The 24,348-nt window shown below is 34.9% G+C and overlaps 2 protein-coding genes across 3 annotated transcripts in view; both read left to right on the forward strand.

Moving 5' to 3' along the window:
- Positions 1-9,781, forward strand: part of LOC134851311 (uncharacterized) — a 247,743-nt gene extending 237,962 nt beyond the window's left edge. For both annotated transcript variants that reach the window (XM_063867339.1, XM_063867340.1), the window contains exon 4: positions 9,263-9,781. In XM_063867339.1, coding sequence (XP_063723409.1) covers positions 9,263-9,608 — 346 coding nt within the window. In that variant the 3' untranslated portion in view covers positions 9,609-9,781. The remainder of the gene's footprint in view (positions 1-9,262) is intronic.
- A 121-nt stretch (positions 9,782-9,902) lies between these two features.
- LOC134851713 (uncharacterized) lies at positions 9,903-24,141 on the forward strand. The gene is made up of 3 exons (XM_063867930.1): positions 9,903-10,462; positions 11,294-11,541; positions 23,912-24,141. Exons 1-3 carry the CDS (start codon positions 9,997-9,999, stop codon positions 24,107-24,109), a joined length of 912 nt encoding a protein of 303 aa, XP_063724000.1. The 5' UTR covers positions 9,903-9,996; the 3' UTR covers positions 24,110-24,141.
- Positions 24,142-24,348: the final 207 nt, after the last annotated feature.

Genomic DNA, 24,348 nt, shown 5'->3' on the forward strand with positions numbered 1-24,348 from the left:
TAACTGGTGTCGGCTGTCAAGGCTGGATGCACTGGCCCGCACCGACCTAGGGGAAAACACACTGGAGTTGAATGTTTGAAGTCGAAGAACCTTCACCTCGGTAGCAACCGGGGACGAGAGAAAAGAACAGAGGAAACGTGAGCGGATCACTAGACAGAACGGTCGCAAGGGAAGCGCAACGCCAAGTGGACCAAGAGATCAGCGATTCTGGGGAATTATGAAAACACCATTGTTTTGACCTGGAACTTGCAACGGGCAAGAGTGAGTTTCCCGCAGAAAAACAGATTTACAGAAATTCTTCGGTCCATCTCAAGAAGCCTGTCAGAAATTGTTTTGCTGTCAGAATTAAAGCCTGAGGAATTGGGATTGATGTGGATAAAAACCAAAGACCTCTAGGGGGTGTGCGTGTTCACGGAAAGCAAAGCGGCATCCTCCTGATAGACGGTTGGGCAAACGACTGGAGGGATCTAGGAAATGTAAGAAACTGCAGAAGCCAACCGCTATGAAAGACGGACCCCGCTAAGTTTGGAGAATACCGGGAGGAAATGTGGGATCTGATCAAAACCAGGAAAGTGATTGTATCTATAGTCGCAGGAGACTTTAACTCGTCTTTAGGAAATACCGACAACCGAACAGTAGATCATTTAATGGGGCCTTTCGGTAAAAGAATAACAATTGCTGCCACGTCAATAATGTGTTGTTTATTGACTCAGCGATGAAAAGACCCGGAGCGTTCTGTTTGACATAACGAAGGCTTATGGAGTTAACAGTGTACTAATATGGGGAGTACTGCAGAACCTAAAATGGCGGAATCAATACTAAATGTACTAAATGGCTTGCACGAACAAGCCCATTATCGGGTGAAATGACGTTAGGGCACGAGTGAACCCTGAACTCCACAACGAGGAATGAGAAAACAATGCACCACGTCACCGGTATTCAACATATACCACTCAAAATACGAAAAGAGCAGCTGAAGAGAGAAAACTTTTAGCAGCCAAGAAAAATCATAAATATGGCCTGCTTTAGCTATATAAAAAAGTCAACTGACTCCTCACAACCGATATAAACAAGGGATTTAGGAGCAGCACGAGAGAAATTTTCAGGATCAATGAATCGCTCTTTACCGGTGACTCAACCCTTATCGGATGGTCCGATGAACTTGAACCGGGCGAAGAGGCTAGGAAAAAAGCCATGTACGAGTTTGAAGAATAATGCCACGGCAGTAAGGAAGAGGAAAGTGCTGCTTTTGGAACGAAGATAAGAATGCTAAGTACTCTCACAGAAAAAGCAGAAGAGCGAAGCGCGGGGGTAAAAGCGGGCTTCCAAGCCTGGTAAAAGGTGGAGACATGACCACATGAAATCTACTCTATCCAACCGCACAAAAAATCTTATCGTCCAGGGAGTCATAGAGGCCTCGATACTATTCTACTCAAATGTGAGATCGTGGTCAGCAACTGGCACCGAAAAGCTTCAAAGTGTAGCAGAAAGGTGCTACCGCTTCATGTGGAACAACGGGAAGGCAGGCGCGCTGCTCAAAATGCAGGACATAGCTGTGAACAGCTTTCAAGTTCGGAAGGTGCTAGGCATATAAATTTTTCGAACAAAAGTCGAAATAAGAGCCATCCAAATACTCGCGCACATCCTGCGTATGCCAGATCACCGTAATGTCAAGGTAATTGTGCTGGGTATCTGGGTTGAAGTCCAGACGAAATGGGGAAATCTGAGAAATGACTAAATTAACTCTTGAAAGAGGCTGCTCTATGAAGCCGGAGAAGATTGGACTAACGCAGGTAACACCGCGTACGACAGGAAAAAATGGAAAGCATTCGTGCGACAATGGTACAAAAATCAGCTTGATTTGGAATAAACGATAGTGGTTCATGGTTGGAAACAGGAGGTGCTAAGTCGGCGGCAAAAATGCAAAACGACGGTCTGACATGCAGAGTAGATGGTCGTGGCCGAGTATGCAATAGCAAATCGGGTTGGGAAGCACGCTAAAAACGCGGTCACCCCCATGCGGGGAAGATATTCGTATGCCCAGGTATGTCAAGATTTTCCAGAAAAATGCAAGACTTGTAGAAATCGAAACTCGGACCTCAAAAGCATCACCGCCGAATTACAAGACCTGTAGAAATTAAAACTAGGGCGACAACAGCATCACCACAAACCGCTTCAGGGGCGAAAGTCAGTTGCCCGCGGTGCGGAGTACAGAGAACGACGAACAACGTAGCCAGGCATATGACTAGGAAAAGATGTCAAACTCTAATGGCCAAACCAACGGCCCTAGGGCGTAATTGGGAACAAGACAAGACAGACAATCCTTTTTTCGGGTTAAATGGTTTCTGCTGAGGTATTTTTTGGTTTTGCTACCGCAAAGATTCTATTTGTTGCAAAAATTCTATTTGTTGCATTGCTTTACAGGATTTGAAACGTTTAGTGCATATCCGCTTAAGCAAAGTGAATTCAATGCTGCCTGTATTTAATAAATCTTTAAAAGAACTGTTTTCTGTTCCATTCCAGGAGGCGACAATAATTGTATAAAAGCGTATGAAAGTCGCGTTTTTTTATTTGCAATTGGAATAAAAAATATAACCTATTGGTTCATTTTTCTCGAATTGGGTTAGTTTTCATCAAAAAAGAGTCCATTAAAAGAGATTAGTGGAAATCAAAGCGCTCTAAGGTGATATAATTTTTCTCTGACGCTCGAATGTTTCAAAATAAATAATTTGTTGTTATTCTCGATTCACTCTGATGGCTATTTTTCGATCGTGTATGCGGGCAACTTTGCATCTGTACAAATAAGCAATTGAATATATCTTAGTGTTGCATTGCAATTTTCTTAAAAACTAGGCGTTATCAGCGTTATAACTGCAGATGTTGCGTCTGGTGTTTCGTTGATGCTGTGTTTTGTTGATGATTAACTAAAATGTGAAATAATGATATACTAAAAACATAGAAGTCTGATGAAAGTTCCGCCATCTCTTTCGGAATATTTGAAGTGGTTTTTTTTTCAAATAACAATAGCTTCCCTACTTATTTAGCATCCGTGTTTGCGGTGTATTTTCTTTCATATTTCCTGTTGTTTTCTGAATAATTTTGGTTATAAAATTGGAATCCGAAGCTTTACTTGATCGACAAGTACTAAGACCTAACCATTATTTCTTGCTAAATAAATTAAAATGATGTCTTTTTTCGGGTTCATTTTTATTGTTTTTCGGCGTTTTCTAACTGACAAGGAAGTTAATCTAATCGGAATGCGAAGTTATGTAATCGGAGTGCGTCTAAAAAGGTTTGATTGATAATTCTGCGGTTTATATCAGACGGAAGTTATGCGATGGGACGTAATTTTTTATTTTTAGAAATTATGTTTGATTATCTCTTAAGCGAACTTGACAATCATTTGCAACCATTTTTCCCGCTCCAATAAAAAATTGAAAAGCCGAATTTATCAATGCTTTTTCAACAACTCTTTGAATTTGTTTTGCCTATGGTTAGTTTCCAATTTTTCAAAATTGTGGATATTTTGATTCATATTTTTGCTCATGAAAATAAAGTTAAAAATGTTGTTTGAAAACTCGGTCAAATTTCAACAGTGAAGTAGTTCTCTGGATGTTTTTACACTTGCGAGAGCAAGTTTATTTTAATCGGGTAATACAATTTTCCCGTAAAGAACTTTGTTCTTACACCTAATCTCCTGAGGCATGCCGTTGGACTCGGAACAGACCTGTTGATAGACATATTTTGATCTTGTTTGCTTGTTAAATTCCCGTTTTATTACACTAGAGAGCTTGAGAGCGTTGTGTGTTTGTACGAAGCATCTAATTTTTCCAACCTAACTCGCAAATAAAAGAGTTCATTAAAAGTGTTTACTTATTTTGATGGCATTTAGCTATGATCACGATTTGTAGCATCAGAATTTTCATAGCATCTGTTTTCTGCTTTATTTGTTGCTATTGTTTTTAGTTTAGTAAGCGTCGATGGCTGAGTGGTCAGTGCGTGAGACTCATAATCTCTAGGTTGCAGATTGAATCCGAGACTTAGCAGCATTTTTACTAATTCGAGGCTTATTTCTACTTTTTCTTTTATAAAGAGATGGTGTTTTGTCCTGTTCTGGCTAGTGTTTGCGAAGAGCAGTTTCGCCTCTGTGTTACAATTGTAACAGCAAGTGTCTTGTAATCAGGAACTAAACTTTTTCCCGTTAACTACTTTTCTTACACATGAAATTGATGTTGCTATTACCGATTCTTCGTTCGTGTGGTAGTTGGAATAAAATCCAAAATGCCACAGCAGTTTATTGTTCCGACTTTCGATACGAAAGTAACGGAATATTTGTGCTGGGTATTTGTGCTGGGTTTTTTAACGGGTGGGTTTTTTTTTCTTCAGACAAATTTCGACTTCTTAACTAGCCATTTTTGACGAAATTTTTTTATATCATTCGGAAGGTATTGTTGTCCTGAGCTTAAATTTGAAAAGATATTTTACCTGTGATCATTTTTCGTAAAGTTACGGTGGTTTAAAGATTGCCATTTTGGCCAATTTAGGACAATTAACGCGCGACATTTATTTCGCGCTATTAACGCGTAAGCGGAGAGTTAATCCGTCTTAGAAATCGTTCCAAATTGGTTAAAAGATGCTTATTTACCATAATTGATTTGTTACAAGGAGCAAAATCTATCCTTTTGAACTTAATATGGCGTGTGGGGGGATGATTTTCAAAAAATAAATAAATTTTAGGAAAAAAAAATTCATTTTGTTTTAATTCATTTAATTTTTTAATGTTATTACTGCTTAATCCGTCTTAGAAATCGTTCCAAATTGGTTGAAAGAAGCTTATTTGCCATAATTGATTTGTAAAAGGAGCGAAACCTATCCTTTTGTACTTAATATGGCGTGTGGGGGGATAATTTTCATTAAAAAATTCAAGTTTTAGAGGAAAAAAATTCATTTTGTTGTAACTCATTTAATTTTTTGTTATTACTGCTCCATAAACATTAAAAGGCGGTCGGAACATTCAGGGCTTCGCCCTGATACGAGCAGTCTTGTTCATTGATTATTTTCATATTTCTGTTGCAATCGAAAGTGAACTAGAGCAAGCAAATGTAAAATGAGCAACGAAAAGTAAGTGTCACTTAAGTTCGTTCTCTCAGACGTTCGAATATGATTACCACTCTATGACGATTTAACTAAACAGTTTATGATATACAAGTCAAAGCTGTTAAATATGCTACTAAATATGCCAGAATGGATAAATAGTTGGGGGCATTAAAGTGACTGTCGGGAAAATTCATATTTGTTTAGTTTGGATCATTTCATTTGGCCTTGGCCTGTCTCACTTTTTATTTGAATGTTTCGATTAATTTAATGTCATTTTATCGGCAATATCGGTGACCCTGAGCTCCTTAATTGGTTAAAAAAAACAACAGCTTGTTAGGTTAATTGGATTTTTTCACATGATATTTACGTTCTGAAATGAGTGAATAATGATTTGTGCCCTCAAAATTTGAGTTTTGGGTTCATTAATTTCGTTCAAATTCGTTGACCGAAAAGGATGTAGTTTTTCAGCATATTTATTGGACAACGTTTAAAATTTCTGAAATGATACTGAACTTAAGATACCGAAATGGCGTTGAAGGGGGCTATTTTCATGGAGGGACCAAACGATTTCAACCAAGCATAATTATTAGGCGTTGCTATCCGCTAACGTCGCACAAAATCGCATTCATTTTTTTTTAGCAGAAAAAGAATTTTCGCAGTACAGCCAAGTTTCGTTCAGATTTTGAATCATATTTTTTTGATTCTGATTCTACTCACTTCTGATTGGCTAAAAAAATATTGCATCCTTGGATCTCCATCAAAAAGGACGCAGGGTTGAAAAAGAAGTGGAGTTGAAATTGTAACCCGAAGTTTCGAACATAGTTCTCTATCATCCGGTCTCTATCATAAAGGGCGAGGCTATATATTTCGGCGAAAACTATATTAGGCGAAAATAAAACTGCATATTTTAGACGGAAATAATTATTCGTTGAAACAAATCGTTCCGGTATAATTTGATTTGGATGCATTATAAATCAACAAAAAAATTTGTGTATATATATATATATATATATATATATATATATATATATATATATCGGAAAATTGGAAAATTCCAAACATTAAACAATAGATATAGCGTGAATTGAATAATTTATAGACATATGAAAAAGTTCGGTGAATTAGGACAATACTTGACCAATAAGTTATTAATAATTTTTATTACCTCAGACTCATAAGAAATACGGAGTTTTTCTAGCTGTGCATTAAGCGTTCGCTAAACTCGTTTCTGGGGGTCGGGCGATCGCTTTTCTTTTTTTAAGTACAACGTAAATTTTTTCCTGTTATCATCGGAAATTTTTTACAAGCCATAGTAAGGCTTGTTTCGACCAATATCACGGGTCCAGAAAGCATGCCAGCTTTCACAAAGGTTAGTGGGTACGCAAATTACCCTGACAATAGTTGACGTTCCTTATGCAAAAACCGACTTGTTTTATCCAAAAAAAATTTTGCATAATCCAAAAAATTGTTGCTCTTGGGTGTGATACAGAAATTTGGTGATAAAATCCGCACCTTAGCCCAGGTGATAAAAACGGCAAACTTTTTTTGGCGAATTGCTGGATTTTAGGGCTCATATTATAGGATACAGCAAATCCTGTTATTTGACTTTTTCGAAAGACAGCTTGATTGATCAAAATTTTATCCTAGATTAGTTGTATGGGTAGTGAGATTTTCAAAGCGGCTATCAGGCCTAATATCAGTTTATAATCTGGAAAGAAAACGTTTTGGGACTGAATGTTAAGCCTTACCTTTTTGAAAACTGAACACTGATGACTTCAAATAATTGGGTATATTGAGTTTCGGTTTTTTTTCGGGCAGAAGTTCCCACTGCAACATAATATAAAGTTGCATGTATTTGAATGATGATGTTTTGGGAGTCCCATCGGCGAGAAAACTTAGATTAGATTGCAATAAAACAACGTACGCCTTAAAATGAACCGAAAACCAGCATATTTTTGTCGTGGTGTAAAAAAAAATGGGTAACCATCGATAGTTTTCCCCAAATTCCTGTTATGATATCATCAAAAAGAGTTTTTAGCTGTGATAGTAGCATAAGTTTCGAGACTTGAGCAGTCCTCGAGTTCTACGAAAACTGGGAAGCAAAATCACAAGAACCCGAAAACTTTGCTTAAATGCCATAATCGGAGTGTATTTAAGGGTTAGGTCAATTTCAATAGTTTTGTTTGTGTATTTAAAATCGGGATCACTCGGTGTTTTTGGTAAGGAATCTTTTAGTCTGCTTTTTAAATTAATTTTCTATCTACATCCATTCTAAAGAATTAAATTGTTTCCGCCGCTATGTTTTGATGGTTCAATTCTTTACATGATGCAGCTGTTAAAACAAGCATAGCTTGTGTTATAGTATGAATTTTCTTTTTTTCCAACCTAAATCGCAAATATTGTTGCGACAAAATATGTGCATTTTGAAAGTGTTCATTTTGATCCAGCTATTAAGTACAGCCAATGCTAAGGATATTAACACAGACTATTATATTACAGATAGCAATTTAGCTTCAAGGCAGCATAGATCTGTAGAGTAGAGGTAGGGAAGGAGACCAGCAGCAAAATAAGAGGGTTTGAACCTCAGCAGGGTCGGATGTTTTAAATGAAATTTTTCGTATTCTAGTTTAAATGCGTCCGCTCTATAAATTGAGGCAAGTTAGTTGGTAAATTTCTTTTCAAATCGTTTGGTACTGCTAATGCGTCATAATTGGCTTGCGTCACTTAGCAATTATGTAGACTCATAATTGGCGTGCGTCATTTAAGATATTTTGTAGACTCAAAGTTTTACTCAGTTTTTCCCAGTAGCGTTGTCAGTCATATTTTTGCTTGTGTATGCGAACTGCAACTTCGCCTCTGTGTTAAATAGCCGGACAGACTAATGACTAATGTTGCTACTGGATTTCTGCTAAATTGGATACTTTCTCGTTTGGAAGTATTGCCTTCTTTTAACAATTTTGTTTTCGCTAAATAAAATTTCCATCTAACAAAGGCACCCCTTCATAGGGGACGCCGCTGTTGTTGAAATTGCAACCAAAAATTCAAAATTGCAAAAAGAATCTAAAAAACAGCGAAACGATTACACTTTTTCAGAGACGTCTATCTTTTGAATAAACTCAAGCCCACAAGGTGCTAGGGGTTTTAGCGAACCGTTTTTTTTAGCAGACAATTTTTTTTTGCAGACTCAGAACAATTATTAAGTCAGAAGGCTAACTTCAAACGAGGCATTGGCGATTAGCGACCGCTTGCCCCGCTGCGCTTCAATTCAACAAGAGTGTTATTGAGCGCGTAAGTCTTTGTTTTGCCGTTAATTTGGACTGTGTTTTTGAAGTTGATAGTTTTATTGACAAATCGTGAGATGATTGTCTTAATTGGGGAAGCGTGACCCCAGACTGAGCGTTTTTTTAGTCTGTCAATCAATCATGCATCACTTCATTACGCTAGTCTGCTAAAAGACTCAATTTTACTTTTTATGCTTGAAGATTGGTCTGCTAAATTCTGGGTCCCCAGCCCACAACTTCCAAAGAATTTTGATTCAAGATCGATCTGCCATGCAAATTCACAGAGCTAATTCACATATGCCGCCGAAAAATAGGTGTACGCGAAATTTCAAAGGACTATTTCGTCTTAGTTCTAGCTAAAGGACTATTTCGTCTTAGTTCTAGCTTGAAGATCAATGATTTCAGAAATTCAAGACGTTGTCCAATAACTTTGTTAAAAACTATATCCTTTTCAGTCCTAGGAAAATAAAATCCTGGGAAAATAAAGTAGCTTTGCGAATTTGCTAGAAAAAAAATGTTGTATCCCTTTTTCAACATTTGTTTTCGAATTTTAAAAAAGATAATTGATTTCAGAAATTTCAGACGTCCAAAAATTTAACTGAAAACTGATCCTTTTCGGTCCTAGGAAAATGGCATTTAAAAGCGTGTCGAGTAGCTTCGAGAATTGTTGCAAAAAATGTTGCACCCCTTCTTCAACATTTGTTTTCGAGTTTTAAAAAAGTTGCACTGGTATAAAATTTAGTATCGTGAATGAGTAAGTGGCCCATCTGAGCATCGAAATATCGCAGAATAAGTCAGAAAACAGAAAGTTTGTTGCGATGTAGTGAGAATCGAAAACTAGTCATATGTTATCTAAATGAAATCAAAGTTGATATTGTTTTTAGCAAATTTACGTGGGATCAATTGAACGAATCTGTAGTGCCACCTCATAGACAAATGCGTGAAGAGATTTTAAAAGCACGACGAGAAGTCAACGTGTACAAAGATATTTCACGACAGAGTGCGGCTATGAAGCGAGATCACGAACAAAGGGCAGAGAAGCGAACGCTGAAATGGGGAGACAAAGTGCATCATAATAAACGGAAGTTTGCTGAGTTGGGAAAGGACTCGGGAGGTTATTCAGGATCAAATGGAGTGACGAAGAAAAAGGGTTCAAGGCCAGCGGGTCAAGGTTCTTCGGTATCAAAAAATTTCAGTAGTGATATCCTGTCCAAAATATTCACCAGCTGAAATATCTATGGGTTTTGAATTGAAGCAATTTTTGGTGTTAAAGAGCCAAGTTGATCAGAAATGATGAAAGCGATTGCTGATGATAAGCGATAAGAAGTTCAAGAAACGCCGAAGAACTCTTCGAACAAGTTAAACAGTCTTTGCGAATGCAATAAATTTTCTAGTTGCAATTAGAAAAAATAATTGATTTTAGTAGTTTTTAAAGTAGGTTTAAAATTTAAGTTTCCATAAGAAGATAATGGTATGCTGCACGTGCACCTCCAGTTTTATTAGTAATTTTTGTCTTTCAGATTCATGCAAATTCAAATTTTAGGTTGCAATGTAAACGTTAATTTCAACTCTTAAATAGTATTTTCAAAAAAAAAAAACGATATATGGACAAATCGAAATGACCAGACAAAGTTTCCGGCATAGTCTAGCTTCCCCCTCCGAAGTCCGAGAAGTAGATGAAATTGTGAGAAACTTTCACAAATCGACTCGAAAAAAAATAACCCCCTTCGAAACAGAAAAGACAGACATTGATTCTTTTTCGCTTAATACTGATAGCTGCCATCGAAAGTTACAACATTCCGATAATCAGAATAAGCGACAAGATTTGCAAGACCAATTATATCAATCTAAAAATTCGCAGCTGAATTCATTGTGGCGATGGATTCTTGTTGCTTTATTTGTATCGACACTTGCCATTGTGGTTTGCATAGTGGGTGCATTTTGTATCATAGCAAATAGCTACAGGCCTTTCGACACTTCGAAGTGGTTGCTCAATTCAGTGTCTAGTTCCAGTTCGGGTCTGATTAAGTATTCGACTTTTCCTATGACTGTTAATCGTGAAGATGAACAACCGCTAGAAAGTGGTAAGTGAGGCGAAGTTTGTCTGAAATTGTTTCTGCAATGAAAGAATAACATGAAGCTTAAAGTTAATTGTGAAGGAAAAGCGGGATTTTAAATGTAACGCTTAAAAGAAATGAGTTACTGTTTTTCATAATGTTTTTCAAAAAAAAACTATTTTTCAATTTATCAAATTACTCGGATCAAAATGATCAAGTTCCATTAAAAAGTACGAGAATGATTTTTGTCAATTGCTTACTATTGCTTCAAATGATTAAGAGTCGATGAACGTAGATTATATAGGTCGTGATGATTTTTTCAGGAAATATCTTAAAATTTTCAGGCTTAAATTTACTTTTTGGCGGTTTGGCTTTTGATTTCTTTTTAAGTGTAGTTCATTTCCTTTGTTGTAAGGAAGATGAACTCCACTATCAAACAGCAAAAGTGTAAAGGTCATGGAAAACGTGATCGACTTCCAATTGCGACAATGTATTTTAATTATCAGATTTACCAGCGAAATAGAAATTTTAAATATGATCCTGGTTTTCTCAAATTGGGTTAGTTATATTACACAAGCAAAGCTTATCAAATAATTGCTAATCGTATATTTTTGTTGAAGATCAAAGAGCTTCATGGCCATAAATTTGAAATTCGAAGTTTGACATTTTTTCAAAAAAGCAAGTATGTATTTTATTATGTTTACTTGCGTTCATTGACTCTCTTCCAATTGACTGTTGGCTATGTTATCAGTTTTTATCCAGTGAAAATGTTTGACTAACTTAGCTTTAATTTCGTACTGTTAGTGTTAAACATTCTTGCTCGTCAGCTTACAGCTGGAAACGTAATGATCCTTTCAGACCACGCCACCAAAAGTGCAATTTCCACCTCACATCTGCACGTGTCCAAGTTAAAGCCAGACGGGAGTCTGCTGACGCAAGAAGCAGTTCAAGCTATGCAAGCTGCCAATCACATCCTAATGAGTGGAAGCAAGAGAGAGAAAGCTAAAAAGCTGCTGAATCATGCAGTCAAATTGTGCCCCAGATCGCCCGATGTGTGGATTCAATTGGGAAATTATTGGGAGTTCTACGAACGAAATATAATCGAGGTACGTTCAGTTGAAATTTATCGTCGTCCTTATTACACATGCGAGAGCTAGTGTAATGCAACCGGGAACTTGATTTTTCCCCTGTAAAGAACTTTGTTCGCAGATTTCACACGTGACGACATGTATGCATGCGGTACACGTGTGTTCTTGGGCCCATGTGTACCACCGTGGAATCCTTAATGGTCTTTTTACCAATATTTTTAAATTTTTTTAATGAACTTTCGGTCTTTGGCTCTTTTCCAGTTCCCCCCCCCCTTTCGTTTTTTCTGAAATTCATTACATGAAAGTCTTTTTAAAATAATTTTTAATGTTATAAACTGCATTAAAACGTGTCAGCGTGAACAGCTGAACAAATTTTCACAACATTTCTAACATGAAAATTGCCGTGTGAACAATTTTTGAACATCTCTTTTCATAATTTCACAAAGGGGGGGGGGACTGGAAAAGAGCCCGGTCTTTTTACCAATATATACGCTGTAAAATTTTATTGAATTTGTTTTTTTGAGTCGATTAACGTAGTGAAGACTCTTGTATAGGTCCTATATAGGTATCGGTGATTTTTTCTTAATTGTTTTTAATTGTTTTTTTTTCAGGAAAATCTTTAAGAATTCTCTAATAACTAGAAGTGAATTCATACCTATTAATGCATTATGAATGCAATTAGCTATACAGTGCTGATTTTAATTATCCGGAAAAAAAACGAATGATGCTTGAAATTTAAAACGCGTTTTTCTCAAATGGGGATGACTTTAGACACAAAGTGATGAAGACAAAAAATGCTTAGAATATCAGCAGAATCAAAATGGTGAATTAATTTGTGAACCTCGGGCTCAAAATTTTATCCCAAAAGCGACCATTTTCGGCTTTTTTGTCAATCAAAAATTACGCTAAAGCTGTTGGTTCAATTGCTGACAAAAATGGCTGACTTGTATATATTGCAAAAAGATTAGGAAAGGTATAATCTCCAGAAATTGACGAAAAATTGTCTATATACAAGCAATCAGCGTAGTGTATTAGTGCGAACTTTTTTTGCCTAACTCGGAAGTAAAAGTGTTCAATGAAAGTGGAAAGTGTTCACTTATTTGATGGCACTTTTGCTTTAACTACGATCGAGCATTGGAAAATTCATAGCATTTGTTCTCTGCTTTTGTTTTGGCTAAAGTTTGTGATGTATTAAGCGTGCGTGGCTGAGTTGTTTCTTTGTGAGACTCAATTTCTAGGCCGCAAATCGAATTCGAGGCCTAGCCGATTTTTTTTACTAATTCGAGGACTTTTCTTATTGCACTTTAGAGCTGCTTTTAGTCGTATTTTTGTCGTGTTTGCGAAGCGAAGCTTAGCCTTTGTGTAAAAAATGGAACTTTACATAATACAATTGACATTTTTTGGCTATGAAAAGAAAAAAATTGAGTTATATAAATATATAAATAGATGAATATACCCTTCTGTACACTTGCGAGCAGCGTAGTATATTAGTACGAACCTTCTTTTTTTCTATCTTAACTCGCAAATGAAAGTTTTCACTTATCTGCTGGTACTGTTCCTTTAATCGCGATCTGTAGCATGGGAAATTTTTGAGCATCTGTTCACTGCTTTATGTGTGGCTTTTGTTTGATATTCATTAAGCGTCCGTGACTGAGTGGTTAGTGGTTTGACTCATAAGCTCTAGGTTGCAGGATCGAATACGAGACATGTCGAATTATTACTAATTCGAGGCTTATTTCACTTTTTTCTATTTGCTTTTTTGAAAGCTGTTTTTTTGTCGTGTTCTTGCAAGTGTTTGAGAAGCAAAGCTTCGCCTCAGTTAATTTTGTTGAGGCATAATAAGCTCAGTTTGATTTATTTTTTGTCAGCAATTGACTTTTCGTTTTTGCCCGAACTTCGCAAATTGAATTGCACCATATTTTTTCCGCTAAAATGCAAAGCAAGTATGGCTCTGTCAGTTATAGTCTTAAGTCAATCCCATTTGGGAAAAACGCGGAATAAAAATTAAACTTTAAAATAAAAACTAAAATAAAAATTTTTAATTGAAGAATGAAAAAATTCAAAAAGGCGGAAATAAGTTGGGTTAACTTTATCAAAAACTTGCCAATAATAAAATGATGTAGAAATTCAACGAAGTCTAGGGCCATATGTAGTTGTTTTGCTCACATTTTTTTTTTGGATTTTTGCTGTAAACATAAATCAGAAAGATTTTTGAAATATAGTGAGCTAGTGTGATTACACTTGTGAAAAAAGTTTTATAGTACGAACTTTCTTTTTTCCAACCCAAGTCGCAAATATTGTTGCGACTGAAAGCATCACCATTTGCTGCATCGAATTGGCAATACAAAATGATTGCCAATTTGTTGCACCCTTACAGCTTATTGATAACATGTGCTTTGACATTCGAATAGTTATAAGTTTACACAGCTGATGCATTTTTAATTCATCAAGTCAACCGAAGAAAGCTATTTGTTTCAAACAACATAACAATAATAAAATCCTGTTTTCAAAAGTTTTCTAACTCAATATATCTAGCAATTTTTTGAAATGCATAATTTATTTATAATGTGTCTTTATGATATGCAATTTCTTACATGCAAAATTGTATATAAGAGTAAGGAACGCAGTGAAGACCCTTATATATGTTGTGCTGAGTTTTTTGTTTTTCTTTTCGCGAAAAAATCTTAAAATGTGCATAAAAGTATCTAATAATTACAGAAGCGCATTCATACATATTGATGCATTTATGAATGCATTTAGGTATATATGCAATTTTTGAGTTCAATTGAAATTCATCTGCTGAAAGTGACGTAAATAGCACTCTCCAAATACGAACGTGGCGCAAAAAAAAACGAACATTTTCTAGTTTTTAAAGTGGAATTCAGTTTTTTTGTTTTCTAGTGGAATAAAAACTTTACCTGTTGATGCAATTTTCTCAAATTGGGATAATGTGATAATGTTATCAAAAAAGCGCCAATCATAAATTTTCTATAACTTCAAACAGCTTAAAGGTCAACTATTTTTTTCTTTGAATTTCGAAGGTTGAGATTTTTTCAACAAATTCGATGTTTTTTTAAATGTTTACTTGCGTTAATTACTCTTTTCCAATCTACGATTGTTTATGTTTTTGTTAAAGGAGCATATTGACTTTCAGAATCAAAAGTTAGGAGTCAAGCTAAAGTAATAGATGAATATAAAAGAATCGCAAGGGCAATGATAGCTTGTTGCTGTGGAATTAGCACGCAATGTTTTGTTCAACTGATTCTCCGCTTGATTTGAGTCTTCATTAAAAGTGCCATGGCTAAATTTGAGTCTAAAAAAGCCAAAATTTCAGACCAGTTTATCTGGATAATGTGATGATGTTATCAAAAAAGCGCCAATTATAAATCGTTCTATAAATTCAAACTGCTTAAAGGGCATCTTTTTTTTCTTTAAATTTTGAAGGTTGAGATTTTTTCAACAAATTCGATGTTTTTTTAAAAGTTTACTTTCGTTCATTACTCTTTTCCAATCTTCGATTGTTTATGTTTTGGTTAAAGGAGCATATTGACTTTCAGAATCAAAAATTAGGAGCCAGGCTAAGTTAAAAGATTAATATAAAAGAATAGCTAGGGCAATGATAGCTTGTTGCTGTGGAATTAGCACGCAATGTATTGTTCAAATGATTCTCCGCTTGATTTGAGTCTTCACTAAACGTGCCATGGCTAAATTTGAGTCTAAAAAAGCCACAAATTCAGACCAGTTTGTCTGTACTCAGAAACGTTTTTTTTTTTTAGTTTAAGTTCCAAATGGCAGCTGAAAAGCTTTTATTATGATGCCACACTTGACCACACACTAGGGAGTTTTCTTTGAGTTAATCAAAGTTGGCTGGAAAAAAAATGTTGTTCCTTGCCACGTTTTCGAGAGTGATTGGAACAACAATTGTGAAGGCATGCGATGGAGAAGGGAATTGTTGTGAAGTGACTATTTACCCCCTGCTTAATCGAATAATCAGTGGTTGGAGGCTCTCCTTGATGGGTCGGGTCCTCTGTTATGCCTAGGGTCCTCTGTTATGCCACTCCATAACAATACCATAAATAATACATGTAAATCTCACAAGAGGCCAACTGGGATAGATTAACAGGTTTATGCTGGTCCTCCCCCTGTCGAATAAATAGTCCTAACTGAAAAAGAAAACTGACGTATAATTTCTGAATAAGAAGCTCAAAGTGAATAAATTAAAACAGTTGATTCCAAAATGACTTAGAATGCATAATGTGAACAAAGAAATTGACTTCCTGGTGAAATAATGTAACGCTCAATTTATTAACTTTGATTTTGTGTGTCAACGAATCAAGTGACGGTGGTTATCTAGCTTGTTTATTTTCTTTTTTTTTTGGAAAAAGTGCCAGAGTTTGTTCACGCTTGAAATTATTTTTTCGAGGATGAAATTTTTTTTAAGGTTACTTGAATTTCAGTTGCCACGAACATTTTCTAGTTTTTAAAGTGGAATTCAGTTTTTTTGTTTTCTAGTGGAATAAAAACTTTACCTGTTGATGCAATTTTCTCCAATTGGGATAATGTGATAATGTTATCAAAAAAGCGCCAATCATAAATTTTCTATAACTTCAAACAGCTTAAAGGTCAACTATTTTTTTCTTTGAATTTCGAAGGTTGAGATTTTTTCAACAAATTCGATGTTTTTTTAAATGTTTACTTGCGTTAATTACTCTTTTCCAATCTACGATGGAAAAAAAATGTTGTTCCTTGCCACGTTTTCGAGAGTGATTGGAACAACAATTGTGAAGGTATGCGATGGAGAAGGGAATTGTTGTGAAGTGACTATTTACCCCCTGCTTAATCGAATAATCAGTGGTTGGAGGCTCTCCTTGATGGGTCGGGTCCTCTGTTATGCCTAGGGTCCTCTGTTATGCCACTCCATAACAATACCATAAATAATACATGTAAATCTCACAAGAGGCCAACTGGGATAGATTAACAGGTTTATGCTGGTCCTCTCCCTGTCGAATAAATAGTCCTAACTGAAAAAGAAAACTGACGTATAATTTCTGAATAAGAAGCTCAAAGTGAATAAATTAAAACAGTTGATTCCAAAATGACTTAGAATGCATAATGTGAACAAAGAAATTGACTTCCTGGTGAAATAATGTAACGCTCAATTTATTAACTTTGATTTTGTGTGTCAACGAATCAAGTGACGGTGGTTATCTAGCTTGTTTATTTTCTTTTTTTTTGGAAAAAGTGCCAGAGTTTGTTCACGCTTGAAATTATTTTTTCGAGGATGAAATTTTTTTTAAGGTTACTTGAATTTCAGTTGCCACGTAAAAAGCAAATTTAACTCTCCAACCTTGAAAGTAATTGATAAAACAAAATAGTTGGAAATTTGTTGCAGCTTTACAGCTTATTGATAACATTTGCTTTGACATCGAATAGTTATAAGTTAACACATTTTATTTCATCAAGTGAACCGAAAAAAGCTACTTGTTTCAAACAACATAAGAATCATAATATTTAGATTTCAGAGTTTTTCTAACTCAATATATCACGTAATTTTTTGAAATGCATAATTTGTACAAATTGTGTCTTAATGATATGCGTTTTTTGTACATGCAAAATTGTATCTTTTTGTATTTGGTGCTACTTATGCTGCATCAAATTGGTAATTCCTTAGCATATGTAGCTGCGTTATTGGTGGCTAGTTTTTGAGGATTTTAAGCATCCGTGGCGGAATGGTTAGTGCGTGAGACTCAAATTTGCTAGCTCGCAGATTTTTGCTACGCCTCGAGTTTTAGCAAATTTGAGGCTTATTTCTTCTTATGTCACTTGATAGCGCTGCTTTTTGGTCGTGTTCTCGCAAGTGTTTGCAAAGCTCAGCTTCGCGTTTGTGTATATTTTTGTTTGTTTCGGTTTCTTTTCAAAAAAAAATTGTTTCTTTCCGTTTGTTTGAACTCATATGTTCAACCGTGATTGTTTTGCGAATGGAGAATCGTTGATAAAAATTCATGATATCCGAGATTAAATTTCGTCAGATACTGTGCCTTAGAATCAGATAAATGATTGGAATGTTTTTAAGAGCAAGGAACGTAGTGAAAACCCTTATATAAGTCGTGCTGATTTTTTTGTTTTTTTTTTCGGGAAAAAAATCTTAAAATGTGCATAAAAGTATCTAATAACTACAGATGTGCATTCATACATTTATGAATGCACTTAGGTATATATGCAATTTTTGAGTTCATTTGAAATTGATCTGCTGAAAGCGACACAAATAGCACTCTCCAAATACGAACGTGGAAATGGGGCAAAAAAAAACGAACATTTTCTAGTTTTGAAAGTGGAATTCAGTTTTTAGTTTTCTAGCGGAATAAAAACTTTGCCTGTTGATGCAGTTTTCTCAAGTTGGGATACTTATCAAGAAAGCGCCAATCATAAATCGTTCTACAAACTCAAACAGCTTGAAGGGCATCTATTTTTTTCTTTGAATTTCGAAAGTTGAGATTTTGATTTTTTCAACAAAGTCAGTGTTTTTTTAAATGTTTACTTGCATTCATTACTCTTTTCCAATCTTCGATTGTTTATGTTTTGGTTAAAGGAGCATATTGACATTCAGAATCAAAAATTAGGAGCCAAGCTAAGTTAATAGATAAACGTAAAAGAATAGCTAGGGCAATGATAGCTTGTTGCTGTGGAATTAGCACGCAATGTATTGTTCAAATGATTCTCCGCTTGATTTGAGTCTTCACTAAACGTGCCATGGCTAAATTTGAGTCTAAAAAAGCCACAAATTCAGACCAGTTTATCTGTACTCAGAAACGTTTTTTTTTTAGTTTAAGTTCCAAATGGCAGCTGAAAAGCTTTTATTATGATGCCACACTTAATCACACACTAGGGAGTTTTCTTTGAGTTAATCGAAGTTGGCTGGAAAAAAATGTTGTTCCTTGCCACGTTTTCGAAAGTGGTTAGAACAACAATTTTGAAGCTATGCGATGGAGAAGGGAACTGTTGTGAAGTGACTAATTACCCCCTGTTTAATCGAATAATCAGTGGTTGTAGGCTCTCCTTGATGGGTCCTCTGATATGCCTAGTGGGTGAGGCGACATTACACTCCAGAACAAAACCATGAATACTACATGTAGATCTCACAAGGGGCCAACTGCGGTAGATTAACAGCTTTTTGCTGGTCCTCTCCCTGTCGAATAAATAGTCTTAACTGAAAAAGAAACTGAGGCATAATTCCTGAATAAGAAGCTCAAAGTGAATAAATTAAAACAATTGATGTCAAAATGACTACAATGCATCATGTGAACAAGGAAAATGAATTCCTGGTGAAATAGTGTAACGCTCAATTTATTAGCTTTGTTTTTGTGTGTCAACGAATCAAGTGAAGACGCTTATGTAGCTTGTTTATTTTCTTTTTTTCTGGAAAAAATTCGAGAATTCGATCACGCTTAAAATTTTTTTTTCTTTCTGTTTATATTATATACATCTCTTATTTTATAACTTATGTGGCTTCATGATTTTCAATTAATTACATTCAAAATTGTTTCCTTTTGTATTTGGTGCTACTTTTGTTGCATCGAATTGGCAATTTTTTAGCATATGTAGCTGCGTTATTGGTGGCTAGTTTTTGGGGATTTTAAGCATTTGTGGCTGAATGGTTAGTTCGTGAGACTCAAATTTACTATGTCGCAATGTTTTGCTGATTCGAGTTTTTGCTAAGCCTCGGGTTTTTGCAAATTCGAGGCTTATTTATACTTTTTTTTATGTCACTTGATAGAGCTGCTTTTTGGTCGTATTCTCGAAAGTGTTTGCGAAGCGCAGCTTTGCCTCTGTGTTTAGCTATAGTTACCACCCATTCCTGCTTTCTTTAACGAAATTCAATAATTTTTCTTGAAAAAGTTATTCGGACAAATAAAGGAAATACTATAGGAATTTTTTTTCAGTGCAATCAGGACATTTCTTAAGTTTAATCTGAATACTTTTCTGAATTAGTAGACATTGTCTCATTTTGTGATGACGAACGTGCTAGTCTATGTTTAATATCCTACGAAAATGTCGCCACTCATTATTTTTATAATTATTAAGAGCCATGAACTTAGTGAGTACTCTTATATAGGTCTTGGTGATTTTTTTTTTAGGAAAGTCATAAAATTTGTTCATGCTAAAGTTTGATTTTCGCGGTTTGACAATTGATTTTTTTAAGTTCACGGTATTTTCCTTGTTGAAAGGAAGGCAATCTCCACTTTTGAACATCAAAAAAGTAAAGGTCAAGAAAAACTTGATCGACATGTAGATTCGAAAGTGGATTTCGAATTTCATATTCCCCAGCGAAATACTGAAATTACGTATTGATCCAGGTTTCTCGAGTTGGTATAATTTCAGCAATAAAAGTGTCAATCATAATTTGCTCTAGATTTTCATGGAATTTTAAATCAATCTAATTTTTCATGAACTTCGAAAATTGAAGTTTAACAAAAAAAAACAAGTTTCCTGGGCGTTCATGACTCTTTTCCAACTGTCCGTTTGCTATGTTTCGAACTGTCTGTTGACTATGTTTCTAGCTGCTTGTTTGCTATCTTTCATGGTACTATGCTTTATTTTGATACCACAATTGATCCTTTGAGTGATTTTTGAAAAAAAGCGAAAAAAAATTTAGAACAGGAGAATTTTTTTCGCACTTGAAAGTTTAAGATAGTTATAGGTCTGCACAAATTGTTTCATTTTTGTAAAATGCCAAACTTTACCACTGATTTCCACTTAGCTTTTTTGTTTTTGATCTCAGAATTACGATTCAAAATAGTTTTTTTGCGCAATTTTAGGCATCTCAAAGTTTACTGATTGTAATTAAGTGTTGTGCATTTTGGAGTCTTTTCAGTCTTGGTTCTGAAATAAAATTTGATGATGAAGCTGGCCCGATTTTTGATCTCCAGGCAAAAATTTAATGGACAAAGCAAAGTATCATCATTACTATGCCAAAAGTTTTTTAAATAGTTCATTGATTTGCTTTATAATGGTGTTTTAGTCTGCAAAATTATCATTCATCTAATTTTGCTTCCGAGAAATTCTGTTTTTTGGTATTTCGAAAAAATTAAAAGTTAGATTTGAAAAATATTTTCCCTGATTTAAAACTCAAGACGAAATGATGTTGAGCTTCTCGCAGAGGTTGCAGATGTGGCCTCTAATTTTGACTGCTGCCATTTTTTTTAGTCTTCGGAATTTCATGTTTATTTCTATGGGTTTGAAAAGATTTTTCCAAAAAGTTTCAATTTTCAATATCTAAGAAATTTTTTCAAAAAATTATGATGTTTTTCAAGTTAATACGTTCGATTAAACAATTAATGGCACCAATTGATATACGTACCGAGTAATCAAAATATTTAACTAAGTTAAAGAAAAATATACTTATTGGCGAAATTTGTGATTTACTACAAATGAAATCTTTTGAGAATTGTTTTTTGAAAACGTGAAGTAGTATGTTGTCGGCTTTTGTGGTTTAATTTCTGAGTTAATGTGAAGATCTGCCCAGTAGTTTTAAGTTTTAGAGTTTTCCGCGTAGCTTTAAAAAAGAACCTCAAAGTTATATATTTTTTATTAAGAGTAATGAACGTAGTGAGACTCTTACCAAGGTCTTGCTGATTTTTGTTTAGTTTTTCAGGGAAAGTCTCAAAAATCTCTTAACTACAGATATGCATTCATGCATATTGATGCATTTATGATTGCACTTAGATATATATGCTTTTTTTGAGTTCAATTGAGATTCATCTGCTGAAAGTGACGTAAAAAGCTCTCTCCAAAAACGAATGTGGAAATGGCGCGAAACAAACCTGAACGACTTCTAGTTTTGAAAACGAAATTTTTAGATATCCAGCGAAATAAAAACGTTACTCATTGATCCAGTTTTCTCTAGTTGGTTTCCTCTTATCAAAAAAGCGTTAATCGTGCTGGAAATTCAAAGATCTTAAAGGGCATCTATTTTTTTCTTTGAAATTCAAATCTTCGAGGCCAACTGGGATGGATTAACAGGTTTATGCTGGTCCTCTCCCTGTCGAATAAATAGTGTTAACTGAAAAAGAAAACTGAGGTATAAATTCTGAATAAGAAGCTCAAATTGAATAAATTAAAACAGTTGATTCCAAAATGACAAAATGTGAACAAAGAAATTGACTTCCTGGTGAAATAGTGTAACGCTCAATTTATTAACTTTGATTTTGTGTGTCAACGAATCAAGTGACGGTGGTTATCTAGCTTGTTTATTTTCTTTTTTTTTTGGAAAAAATGCCAGAGTTTGTTCACGCTTGAAATTATTTTTTCGAGGATGAAATTTTTTTTAAGGTTACTTGAATTTCAGTTGCCACGTAAAAAGCAAAGTTAACTCTCCAACCTTGAAAGTAATTGATAAAACAAAATAGTTGGAAATTTGTTGCAGCTTTACAGCTTATTGATAACATTTGCTTTGACATCGAATAGTTATAAGTTAACACATTTTATTTCATCAAGTGAACCGAAAAAAGCTACTTGTTTCAAACAACATAAGAATCATAATATTTTGATTTCAGAGTTTTTCTAACTCAATATATCACGTAATTTTTTGAAATGCATAATTTGTACAAATTGTGTCTTAATGATATGCGTTTTTTGTACATGCAAAATTGTATCTTTTTGTATTTGGTGCTACTTATGCTGCATCAAATTGGTAATTCCTTAGCATATGTAGCTGCGTTATTGGTGTCTAGTTTTTGAGGATTTTAAGCATCCGTGGCGGAATGGTTAGTGCGTGAGACTCAAATTTGCTAGCTCGCAGATTTTTGCTACGCCTCGAGTTTTAGCAAATTTGAGGCTTATTTCTTCTTATGTCACTTGATAGCGCTGCTTTTTGGTCGTGTTCTCGCAAGTGTTTGCAAAGCTCAGCTTCGCGTTTGTGTATATTTTTGTTTGTTTCGGTTTCTTTTCAAAAAAAAATTGTTTCTTTCCGTTTGTTTGAACTCATATGTTCAACCGTGATTGTTTTGCGAATGGAGAATCGTTGATAAAAATTCATGATATCCGAGATTAAATTTCGTCAGATACTGTGCCTTAGAATCAGATAAATGATTGGAATGTTTTTAAGAGCAAGGAACGTAGTGAAAACCCTTATATAAGTCGTGCTGATTTTTTTGTTTTTTTTTTCGGGAAAAAATCTTAAAATGTGCATAAAAGTATCTAATAACTACAGATGTGCATTCATACATTTATGAATGCACTTAGGTATATATGCAATTTTTGAGTTCATTTGAAATTGATCTGCTGAAAGCGACACAAATAGCACTCTCCAAATACGAACGTGGAAATGGGGCAAAAAAAAAACGAACATTTTCTAGTTTTGAAAGTGGAATTCAGTTTTTAGTTTTCTAGCGGAATAAAAACTTTGCCTGTTGATGCAGTTTTCTCAAGTTGGGATACTTATCAAGAAAGCGCCAATCATAAATCGTTCTACAAACTCAAACAGCTTGAAGGGCATCTATTTTTTTCTTTGAAATTCGAAAGTTGATATTTTTCAAGAAAGTCAGTGTTTTTTTATGTTAACCTGCTTTCATTTTTCTTTTTCAATCTTGGATTGGCTATGATGGTCAATATGTGAATTATGAAGCGTCGTGGGCAGCCCCCGTCATTTTTAATAGCATGTGTTTTATTTTTATAGGATGTATTTTATCGGCTTATTAGAGAGAGATAGAGCCTGGTATTAGATGAAGTGTAAAGGGAGGTAGTTGGCTCCGTCAGAAAGACAAAGGGTTCATAATCACAAGGTTTCGAATCATGTAGTCTAACTTTATTTTTGCTGCTTCAAACCTCCCTTTTGCCATTTTGTAGCTTATTTTTTGAACTGCTGCATTCTCGCTGTGTATTTTTGGTTTTCTTCTATTTGCGGAAAAGTTGAGCATATTTGTTCACCCCATTGAGCGCGGATTAAGTTTTTGTATTTGTGTTATGTAACTTAAATAATTTCTGTTGAATTTCCAATCTGGTGAATTTTAAACTCTCATAACCTTCGTAAATTGTTATCGCATTATATTTTTGATCTGAGCTCTGGGCAAGGCAATCTTCGTTTTGAAGATTTGTCGTGATGAATTTCCTCGTTGAGAGCAATCTGGCCCTTGGCGAGTCTATTTTTATTCTTTTTAGTCGCTTTGGAGGAAATACTTTGGGGATAATTAAATCTTCTGATCAGTCCGTTTCCTTGTAAACAAAAATTTTTTGAAAGAACATTTTTTCGCATTGAGGGTCATTATGTGTTTAATTGAAGATCCTTAGGATGTTATTTAATCACTTTATTCACTCTGAATGTGCGATTGTTTTCCTACATTAAAGGTTGTTTTAACGACGAGATTAAAAAGAGAAAGTTGTTTGTTTTTAGGCAGAGTCGATGTACAAGAAAGCATACATTTGCGACCCACATAACTCTCACGCAGTCTCTCTAATCAAGAGAACTGACCCACAAGTGCAGGAAATATACTCTGCAATCTACCAGAGAATAGATAGAAAACGAGACATCATAGCCCAAGTTCCACATAGGTACCCCATCACTAAATCGAACTGTCACTTAATTATCTGATCAGAAAACCGAATTGTATAACAATCAAGTATCAAGTATTTGGAGGTTTAAAAAAATTTGAATAATAATTACTATTTTACTCTGTAAGATTCTGCGAAAGAACCATATATTCTTATTTTTTGTTCCAAAATCAAGTTTTAAGTCTGAGTCTTGAACACATGTAATGATATCATCGGAGTAGTATAGCGCAACAAGAGGTCAAGCCTGTTTTCGGAGAAAGGTCAACCTGTCAAGGTCGC

The sequence above is a fragment of the Symsagittifera roscoffensis genome, chromosome 7 (genome assembly GCF_963678635.1).
Source record: "Symsagittifera roscoffensis chromosome 7, txSymRosc1.1, whole genome shotgun sequence".
In the NCBI taxonomy this organism is placed as follows: domain Eukaryota; kingdom Metazoa; phylum Xenacoelomorpha; order Acoela; family Convolutidae; genus Symsagittifera; species Symsagittifera roscoffensis.